A 10,741-nucleotide genomic window follows, 5' to 3' on the forward strand; every position below is an offset into this window, starting at 1 on the left:
CCCGCCCGCTCGCTCGCTCGCGCCCGCCCCCCGCCGTCACGCGGGCGGGCCCCGGCGCTCCGCCGCCGGCCCGTTAAAGGCGAAGCGCCGCCGGGACCCCGGGACCCCCCGACCCGCGGAGGAGGAGGAGGGGGGAGGCACCTCCGGCCGCCCGGCAGAGCGGCGAGGAGGACAAACCCCTTCGGCCTCGCCGCCCTCGCCTCGCGTGGCAGCGCCCGCTCCGCCGCCCGCGGGGTTCCCCGGTGCCTCGTGCAGCACCCCGAGCCCCCCCGCGCGATCCGGCACCCGCCGGGCAAGCGGATCCCCGGCGATGGGTGTCGACGCTCCGGGCGGAAAGGGCAGCGCGCGGCGGCCGCCGGTGCCTGCGGGCACGGCCTGGAGCTCCAGAGCAGCCGGGAGGGATCAGGACCGAGGCTGCACCGCGGCTTCGCTCTGAAAAAGCCCCGCAGAGAAGTGACGTGTAAGGACCGGGAGTAACAACAGGGAGATTTCTAGGGGAAGGAAAAAGGAGAAGAAAGAACTTATCACAAATAACAGGAAAGAGAAGCAGAGAAGGGGGCCGGGGTCATGTCTCCGTTGGAGACTCTCCAGAGCTCTCGGGGTGCCGGACTCCTGATTCCCTTTCCTGCTTTTCCTTTTCCTCCCTCCTTTTCTCCCTTGCCTGGAGTAGGGGCCAGGAAACTGCAGCTTTGTGTCCAACTCGGCAGAGCTGGGCCAAGCCTCCAGCCGAATGCAGTGCCGCCGGCGCGTGCAGACCCTCCAAACCGCCCCTCTGCAGCCCGGCGGCTCCTTTCCCTCGCTGCGTCTGGAGCCTCCCAACTCCCCTGTCTCCGGGAACGACTCATGCCATGGGCGTTCCCGGCCAAGGGACCCATCGCCAGCAGCTCAGGGAGACAGAATACACCCAGATATCAGAAAGAAACACCCCGTCGAGCCCCAGCGAGCGCCGGGGTGCCCCGGCCCGCGGCCCCTGCCATGCCGTGCCGTTCGGGGAGGGCCAGGGTGATGCGTCGTGTGCGGTCGGTCCATCGCTGCTCTCCCTGAGCCGGCGCCTTCCCAGGAACGTGGCAGCAGCCTCGGGGCTGGGAAACGGGGCAGGAACACGGGCTGGGGCAGCGTTTCCACTCGGGCTGTTGATCTGGGAGCAGTGAGGAGCAGCAGGAGGGAAGGGCGATGTGGAGCAAGGAAGGGCGCCGAGCTGGGAAAGGGGGACCTGGCCGCGTCGCGTCGCAGCTCGGGAAGGACGTCCAGGCAGAACAAACCCTGTCGCTGCCCCTCTTCGCCCTCTGATGCTTCGTAGCTGTATTTCCCCGGGCGGTGCTGGAGGGGAGCTGCAGCTCCCACCCCGCGGTGGGGGGAGCCCCCCAGCCCAGTCCTCGTCCCCCCCCTCCACCTCCCCCCGGGGGCCAGAGAGGGTCCCTCCAGGCAGGAGCAGGGGCTGGGGCACGGGCTCTCTTTCCTAGGGTGGCCCTGCCACCTCCTGGCCAGCGTGGGGACTGCCAGCCGGGCCGGTGGCACCTCCACCCCCCACCCCCCCGGGACCCTCAGCCGCCGGGGGGACGCAGGCTGGGGACAGGGACGGGCCCCCCTGCCCCATCAATCTGTGCCCCTCACTCGGCCCCGGCCTTTCCCCCTCCTCCCGGCCGGATACCATCGGACGCGCGATGCAGGGGTGGTAGCCACGGCATCACGGGGTGCCACCGAGTACCGTGGGACGTCACCGGGTGCCACGGGCCGTCGCCAGCTCTCGGTGCTGCGAGCCCTGCGGAGGGCCCGGTGCTGCTGGGGCAGCGCCCGGGAGAAGGACCCTCCTCGGGCACGGCCCCACGCACGCTTCTCACCCTCCGGTCTCCAAACCCTACCCTAAAATGTAGGCACGTGAGCCTGTCTCGGAGGCCCCAGCCTCCCTGCCCCGCCGCCGGCCCCCGGGCTCGTCCCACGCTCGCTGTCTTAGACCCAAGGAGAGAGTCTTCGTCGGGAGCAAAACCAGCCCAGCATCTCCCCTCTCCCCCCCAAGCCCCCGCAGACACCACGAGCTTATTGTTAATAGAGGAAAACTCTCTTCGACTCAAAATTTTTATTCTATTTCATCCCTTCCTTGGCAGGAAACATCAAGTGCCACAAGTTTTTCACAATAAAACACATTCTCACCCACAACAAGCCAAACTGCAGGAGAACAGACTCTAGGGAGGACAACTTAAATACACTCGCTTAAAAACCAAAACACTGAACAAATCCTCAACACACCGCGTCCAAAGGTGGGTCCCGTATAAATACAGTGCAATAATTACGTACGTTTTTACAATGGCTGGGACTAAAAGCACAGACCGATTTCATAGCAAATTCACAGCGGGAAGGGCTCAAAGGTGCAAGGTGACGGCAGGGACTTCTCCAGGGAGTCTCGTCTCCGCGAGGGACCAGCTCCGCTCGCCCGCGCCGGCGGGCTCGGCTCTGGCGCTCCCCCGTTGCAGGACATCGTCCCCAGTGGGAAGAGCCTCGCGGCGCCCGCCTTGGTAAGACCGAGAAGAAGACCTGAGCGGCCGTGTCCAGACCGGCGCCTGGGATCCCGCAGGAAAGCTTGGCTTGGGGAGCTACGTCGGAGCTGCTGCCAGTAGGGACCAGGCTCCGGCAGCCCAGCCACCCTCCAGCCCGCGAGGAGGGCGAGAAGAAGTAAAATAAAGGAAAAAAGCTTATTTTTTCACTGGGAGGAGAGGGGCACCTGAGCGAAGGGAGCGCGCGGCTCTGCCCGGAGCAGCCCCCCGCAGCTCCCGACAAGCCGGGACCAGCAAGGCTGCTCGCGCCCCCTCGGACCCCGCGGCTCCAGGGGACCCCACGGACCCGCGTGGCCAGGCCACGTCAGCAGGCCGAGCCGAGGAGCAGCCAGAAACCCTTCCCGCTTGTTTCCCAGGCGGAGAGCTGATTTACCAAAGTTACAAACACCCTCCCTCGTCCCCAGCTCCGCTTTAAATATCCCCAGTACAGACAGCTTGAAGACGCGGAAGCGAACTAGCGCAGACTGAAGGGAGAGGGGCCGCATCCTGCTGAAGAAACACCGCAGCGAAGGCTCGACAGCCCGGCAAGGCGTTTTCCGAGCCGCCGTCTCGAGATACGTCACCGAGGGGGCTTGGGTAAAACGCTCGTGCTCGAGCTTCCTTCTCTCTCTAACCAGCGGTGACTCGATCTTCGCTGACTTTATTATTCTTTTCTTAAGGCTGTTGCAGCTACTTCTGGGAAAAAACCCAGGAGATGAGAAGCGCCGAGGCGTCCCCCCTTACGGGGCCGTGGGAGAAGGGTCGGCACCGAGCAGGGGCCGAGGAATCGCACGGCTCAAGGCGCACGTGATCTGTGCGGGTCTCGCCTGCCCCAAAATGACCCTCRACAACCAGTCCCGACCCTAAAGGACTGGCCAAACTGGAGACCCMGAGGCGAGGTCCCCCCTCTGCTGCAAACAGCCCCTCCAGGCGCAGGCTTCGACGGATCGAAGCCCGGGGGAACGGGCACCCCAAAACCCCTTTGCACCCAAGCACACCCTGCTCTGCCGGCACCACGAGATGTCTTCATCTTGGGGGGGGTTGCTTGATTTTTCCTCCCTTTCTCCCACCCCCCCCTTTTCCCATAGCCAGTGACTGGATGGGATCGGACTGGATCCTTTGCCTACACCCGCCCGAGCGTTCCCGCAGCCCAGTGAGGGGCCAAAGGCGGCACCCAAAGCCCCTCCAAGACAGACGGGTGGAAGAGGGAGGAAAAGCCACGGAAGGTGACAGACGCCCCGGGTGTCTCGGCTCAAGAGGAGCAGCACCCAACCACCCACAGCCCGACGCCCCCCCAGTGACCACCRCCACCCTGGGACACCCCAGCAGCTCAACCTCCGGGGTCCTTCGCTGCACCGAGGCGACCGAGGGAGGGGAAGAGGCCGAAGGCGCGCGGAGGCCGTCAGCACCATTGCGGGGGCCGGGGAGAGGAGCAAGGTCAGTTCTTCAGCAGGTCGCCCAAGTCGTAAGCCTCGAAGAGGTCGCTGACGCCCTCGCCGCCCTCCAGCCCCCAAAGGTAGTCGTCCTGGTCGAGGGGCGGCGAGAAGGCGACGAAGGGCCCCGAGTCGAGGTAGGACGGGGCGCAGGGCAGCTGGTCCTCCGTCTGCTGCAGGAGGTGCTGGGGCGAGCCCAGCAGCCCTTCCTCCACCTCCACCAGCGCCGGCCGGGGAGGCTCCGCTGGCAGGGCGAGAGGCAGAGACGGGGGTGAGCAGGGCTGGCAACCCACCCCTATGGCCCCCCATGCCAGCATCGCCCTCGGGGCTGGGCGCCTCAGCCCCTGGGGTACCTTTCTCCGGGGAGGGGGCGGCACGGTCRCGCGGGGACATGGTGGAGGAGCTGCTGGTCTCCTTGGCAGGGCTGTCCTCCGGGATCTCCTCCGGGCACAGGTACACCTCGATGGGGCCGTTGGTGCTCCTCAGATGGAGTTGTAGGTTGTCCTGGCCGGGGGGAGAGGCGGGCTCAGGGGACCTCTTGGGGCACACAGGGTGTCTCCCCACTCCCACAGCCCCATGGGACACACAGTGACACCCCTCCCACCCAGAGGAATGATCACTCCCGAGATGCCCCAGACGAAGCCATTCAGCTGCTACGGGATGGGCGGGCGGACGTACAGCACCGAGCGCCGGCCCCGTCGAACACGGCTCCCGGCCCGCTGCCAGCCCCCCGCGCACCTCGTTGAAGTCCGGCACCTCCAGCCGCGTCTCTGGCGGAGCCTTCACAGCGATCACCGTCTGCTCCTGGAAGTTGCTGATGGCGCGGAGGTCCTGGTAGGTGACGTACGCGAGCGTGGGCAAGGAGCGGGTATAGGAAAAAGCAACGCTGCAAGGGAGGYRCCTCAGCTCCCCCCGGCCTGGCAAYGCCGCTACCGAATCCCAGGCTCCAAATGTCCTCCCCAGCCCGGAGCTGGGGTTATCCACCCGGGAAGAGACCCAAGGGAGGAGAAGGGACTCCAAGGGAAGGCGTGGGGCACCCGAGAGCCCGCTCCTGAGCCCGCATGGCTGAGCGCGGCTCTCTCCCAGCAAGGATATCTCTGGTTGGCTTCATCATCCGTCAGCTGCTTCAGCTGCAGGGCGCAGTCCTGGAGGAGCTGGTCCAGCGTCCTCTCCGTCTTGGCCAGCTCGGCCAGCTCCTCGCGCAGCACCTGCTGCTTCGCCGTCACTGACGTGTCCTCAAAGATCCCCGTCCCCCTGCACAGCGGAGATGGCGCCTGAGGAGCTATCAACCTCTGCGGAGAGAGACAGCTCCCTCCACCCATTACCACGTCCCAGTGAGACACCCTACATCCCCAAGCCACTTCTCCTCTTCCTTCCCAGCTTGCCACTTGCGGCCCACCCCTGGGAGCCAGCTCTCCCCATGGATGGGCATCTCTGGCTTGCCCCATTCCCCACCAGCATCACCTACATCCACTGGATGTGGTTCTTGGACTTCTTGCGGATGAGCTGGATGCCCTCCAGCACATTGGTGATGTCGTAGATGCGCCGCTTCTGCACTTCGAGCACCTCGGCGGCACGGTTGAGGTCCAGGACGCCATCAGCCGACTCGCTGAGCAGGTGGATGAACTTYTTGGTGAGCAGCCCCAGCGAGGTGTCGTAGCGCGTCTTCTCGCCGGGGGACTTGGGGGCTGCGGGGAAATGAGAGACCCCGTGAGTGGAATCAGCTCAAAAGCAGCCAAAATGAAGGGCCGAGGACTGGGCATGGCTCGCTCAGCTAGGAAGAGGGTGGGTCAGTTTGGGTCATTCTGGGCAGCGCTAGAGGGATGTTGCAGAGACCAGCAGCTCTATAGGGGAGAGAACCGGGGTCTGCCCCCCCCCCAAACCAGCCTCCCACTTTCCTCCCCGCCTCAGCCCAGCCCCACTTACTCCTCGGGCTGGGGACCTGGGCCAGGGTCCTGCCCTTGCCCTTGGGTGTGCGAAACTCGGGGTGGCACGGCTGGCTGGGACTCTCGAGGTCCAGCTTCCGCTTGGCCTGGAGCAGGAGAGGAAAACCCCCAAAAGTCAAGTTAGGGAAGAGCCAGAGGCCGGACCCAGCGCCGAGGCTGGCCCACACCTCCCGGACCCCTGCGTCCCCACGCTCCCGTCCCGAGGAGGATGGAGACGAAGGTGGCTGGGAGCAGGGGCAGCCCAGGGGGTCCCCGACATCACGGAGCAACGGGCCGGGGGAAGGGACGTGGTGCAGGGACCTGCCCCCTCTCCCMTTCCTGCAGCCCCTGGGACGGGGGTCCGGAGGGTCTCAGGGCCGTGCCCCCATGGGTGCGGAGGAGAGGGGCYGCCTGGGGGCACCGGCGCCCCGATTGCTTCCTGCCCGCTTCCTCCCAGCCCGCTCGGGCACCCACCCGAGCGCTTCCCCGCAGCCACCATCACCACCGCCGCAGGGGTTTCCCCCGGCCCCGAGCTGCCGGCACGGCTCCGCCGGGGCCGAGCCCTGGGAAGGGCCGCAGGGTCCCCCCCCGCGGCGTCCCTCGCGGCTCGGCTCTCCCCGGCAGCACCCAGCTCCGCGCGCAGGGCTTGGGCGCCTCCGCGGGCGGCGGCACCCGAGGGAGCGGGCAGAAAAGGTGCCGGCGGCCGTTTTCCGCGCCCCCCTCTCCGCTAGGGAGGCAGGTTGGCGCTTCGCTCCTGCGGGAATCCGCTCCCTCCCCTCCGGCGGAGAGGGCTCCGCCGCCCCCGGCTCTGCCGGCACCCCGGCAGCGGGCGCGTGGGAAACACCCGCCCCGAGTCAGACCCCGGCGCACCTGCCGGCCCCACGCCGACGACGGGGGGCATCCCACCCCAAACCCTCCCCAGCACCGTCGGGGCGGACAACGCGGCCCCGACCTGCCGGGGGCCAGGCTGCGGTCCCGGACCGAGGGCCGCGTTGGAGGCTGCCGGTGCGTCCCTGTCCCCCTTGGACCCGACAGACAACGGACAAGGGGGAGGCTCGGTCCCAGCTGCCGAGCCCCAGCCGGGCAGGATTAGGCAGACGACAGCTGAGCCGGGCACCGCGCGGGGCTCCCGGCACCCCGCGCCGCGGAGCAGGCGGGCGCAGGGGACAAACCAGCCTCCCGGCCCCGAACACGGCAGGGTCGCCGAGCCCCCCCCCACCCCGGCTGTCGCCCCTGCTCATCCCAGGGGCATCGCACGGTCCTGCCCGCCGCTCGCGGGGACCGCCGGGCACCGCCGCCCGGGGAAGGCACCGCTGCAGCCGGGTGCTCCCCGCGTGCCGCCGGGGCGCGGGAAAGGAGGTTGGATGCCCATTTTGGGCGAGGGCAGGAGGCCTCAGGCAGGGGCGAAGGGCGGCAGGGAGCGGGCCGGGCGCCCCGCCAGCTCCGCCTGCCAARCGGCCCTGGCGCCAGGGGCTACACCCTGCGCCCAGCCCAAGCATCAGAGCAACCCTCTCCCCCCGGGGCCCGCCGCGCGCTCTGCCCGCCAACGCCGCGTTTCGACAGCGCCCGCCGGTTTCTCTGGGCTTGCCCGGGCCCTGCGCGAGCCCCTCCGCCCCCCGCAGCGTGGGAACGCGGCTCCCCGCTATCGGCGCAATTCGAGGCGCCACGGCACCGAACCCCAGCTGGGCTCCCGAGAACCTGCAACCCCCCTGCCGGTTAGGGGAGCACTCCTGAGACCCCCTCCTCACCCCCGTCGTGGGCACAAATCGCCCCCCACGGTGCCCGCGGGCCCCCCTGCAAGACGCAACAGCCCCCAGTCGTAGGGAGAGGGGCAGCGAGCTGCAGCCGTGCCGGCTGCCTGCAGAGCACAGCCGGATTCGGGGGGCTGGAGGAGGCTTCCAGCCCCGCCACGGGAAGAGTTTGACTCCAGCCCTGATTCGAGGCTGGAGAGATGGGAAAAATTCACGCTGGAGAGGAAACACAGCATCCCTCCCCGCTGGTACCGCTCTCCCCCTCTTGCTTCYGATGTCGCCAGCTTCTGCCTCCCCCCTCGGAAAAGCCCCCCAGGCCCCCAGCCGTGGTGCACWCCGATGAAGGCCTGACCACAATCCACCTTCTGCTCCCGCTTTCCCCAGGGCTCCGGCACGGGAGGCCACAAAAGTCGGAGCTAGGCAGGGTCCTGGCCCCGCGGGCGCCCTGACCGCAGGGAGGGTGCCGGGAGGCGATGGGATGGATGCCGCCTCCGTCTCCGCACAGGGAAGTTGGCCCTGCAAGCACCCATCCAAACGGCTCTGCCGACGGGCTCCGGACCCCCTCTCCCCAGGGCAGAGGGTGCCGGAGAGGGCTGGGAACCGCGGCAAAGCCAGCACTCTCTCCGAGGCTCCTTTGCAGCCCTATGCAGATTGCGGGTGGCCGCAAGCAGGACGAATAACCAGGATGGCTTTGGCGYGGGCTAAAACAGCTCTGAAATACAGGTGTTTGTGGGGGAAAGCTGTGTTTACCCTCTCCGAATTGGATCTCGGATCGCCGAGTTAGAGCCTAAGAGAAAGCCAAGGCCCAGCTGTGCTACGCCGGAYAACCTGTCCTGCTTTCCCACGGAGGGACGGCACCCCGGGAACGGGCCCTCTGCCCCGGCCGTGCCACGCAGCCGGAGCGAGCGACCCTGGATGCACTGCGACCTTCTCCCACTGCCTCCTGTGGCGGGAATCCCACCCGCGGGTGGGAGCGGCCACGACTGCCCTGCCTGGGAATTGGGAATCGAGGGAAACGCCGGTTAGCCRTCAGGCGAAGGCCCCCGCCCCAGGCCACCCAGCTCTGCAGTCACARCCTCGACATCCCGGGCTGCCGGGGAGGGGACAGCTGGCCACGGCTCCCGGGATCCTCCCTGGGGACCAGGCTGGCACCTGCGGAGCCATTTGGGACTGGAAAACGCAGAGCTCGGCATCCGCCAGCCCACGCAAGCAGAGAGACCGCTGCTGCCCGGCCCCAGCGACGTCCCCACCTGGCACCAGGCATGGGCAGCCGCCGCGGGAAGGGGGTGTAAATAAATCAATCCAGCCTTTAAAAACTAAATCGAAGTTACAGGCGCACTGGGATGCCTCCCAGGACCTGGGGAGAACAGAACAGAGGCTCACAGTGAGGGCTGGACGCGTGCCCAGGCGCGGGGCGGGCAGGAATTAAATGCCAGCCCCAGCTGCCAGCGGGGGCCCTTCAGGAGGAGGGTCCGAGCCGGGAGCAGCGGCAACGCTTAGCGAAGGGCACGGGCCGGCGTCCGACCCGCATGGCCCCGGGATCGGCAGCGTGCCGTGCCCTCGGTGCGGCGGCTCTGCCCGCGTCGCGTCCACCCGCCAGGGAAGCGGCACGGCCACCGCGACGCAGCCCCTGCCCCAGCCCGCGTCCCCGGCTGCGCTGCAGCTTCCCAGTTTTCTCTTTCGACCGGCGGGCTCGGAGGCTTTGCGAGCGCAGCCCTCACCGGCATCACGGTGACATGGGCACGGCCCAATTCAGCTGTCAGCAATCCCCTTGGCCCCCCCCCAAACCCACACATCCCCCCCCCTGCCCCAGCCCAGCTCACTCTTCCCATGCACCAGGGTCCCTCATGCAAAGCCAGAGGGGAAGGGGACCATTGCCAGTTCTGTCTCACCCCCAGCAAACACATTTCAAGCCCCACCGTGACCCCCCAAGAGCTGATAGCACAACCCAGGCAGGGACCGAGCCCAGGGTARCAAAGCTGAACGGCCCCCGAGGCTCCCGGGGTGACAGGCTGCCTCAGAGGTCACAGTCCAAAGTGGGGGGCCAGCAAAGGGCCCCCCACGACGCACAGCAGCAACCGTGCCGGCACACAGCCTTCACTTCCTTAATGCGGAAAGAGCTTGCAAGGCCCTCGGCTCCGCGGCCGGAGCTTCAGGCACGACCCAAACTGCTTGCAAACAAGAGGCAGAAAAGAGAGAGAAAGAAAGAAAAATAAGAAAAGAGGAAGAGCAGAGCCAGCTTTGCGGGCAAGCAGGAGCTAAGGGAAGTTGAGAAACCTGTGAGCCATTTCACTGAGACTTCTGATTTCGGCCCTTACCCTCCCCCACGCGCAGCCYGCGGAGTGCAGAAACATCTTTCGGGGTGCAGCCCCCGGGGGCGGCTGCAAACCCAGGGGTGGCTGCGCGCCTTGAGCTCACCCAGTCCCGCTCCCCGCCAGCTGCCCCCCCTGCCCAGGGCCAGCGCGGCCTGCAGACCCCAGACCCGCAGAAAGCGGGTGTAAAGACGGGATGAGGGAGGGGGGCGAGGACACCTTACCGGCAGCCTTCCCGCAGAGGCCGATCGGATGCTCCTGAGCTCGGGGCCCTGCGGGGTGGTGTAGAGGCAGCCGCCCCCGGGCGCGGGGACGCTGACAGCCGCCTGCGAGTAGACCTGGGTGAAGTAGCCGGCGGGGACGGAAGGCACCGGGGGGCTGCCCAGGCTGGAAGCCACCCGCTCGGCGGAGCCCATCACCGACACGGCCTTTTGCTGCTGCTGCTGCTGCTGCTGGTGGGGCGGGAGGGCGGCGCCCCCCCTCCCCGCGCCGGGGGACACTCCCCTGGGGAGCCGCAGCATTGCAAAGTCCTTTCCGAGAAGCCCAGCTGGCCCGGGGGAGGGGGCCGGGACGCAGCTCAGCTTTGCAGCGCCGGGGAGGTCACACGCCCAGGGGCAGCATTATCATTTTGGGGGGGGGGGAGATTAGGGGGAGCTGCCCGCTTGCAGCCGCCAGAGGGATCCGCAAGGGCCCTGACAGCGGCCGGAACTCCAAAAAACTTTAAGCAAGCGCCTAAAAGCTGCAGCAGCGGCTACAACACCGGCAGAAGAGCGGCGGGGGGAGGGGGGC

The 10,741-nt window shown here is 67.6% G+C and overlaps 1 protein-coding gene across 1 annotated transcript; it reads right to left on the reverse strand.

Annotated features, from left to right (window-relative positions):
- Positions 1–2,062: 2,062 nt before the first annotated feature.
- Positions 2,063–10,585, reverse strand: E2F2 (E2F transcription factor 2). The gene is made up of 7 exons (XM_085315768.1): positions 10,177–10,585; positions 5,891–5,996; positions 5,433–5,652; positions 5,060–5,218; positions 4,703–4,817; positions 4,318–4,468; positions 2,063–4,208 (listed from the first exon to the last, which is right to left on the reverse strand). Exons 1-7 carry the CDS (start codon positions 10,471–10,473, stop codon positions 3,970–3,972), a joined length of 1,287 nt encoding a protein of 428 aa, XP_085171894.1. The 5' UTR covers positions 10,474–10,585; the 3' UTR covers positions 2,063–3,969.
- Positions 10,586–10,741: the final 156 nt, after the last annotated feature.

Source organism: Rhea americana, unplaced genomic scaffold (genome assembly GCF_003343005.1).
Source record: "Rhea americana isolate MKP2758 unplaced genomic scaffold, rheAme1 scaffold_439, whole genome shotgun sequence".
Taxonomy (NCBI): Eukaryota; Metazoa; Chordata; class Aves; order Rheiformes; family Rheidae; genus Rhea; species Rhea americana.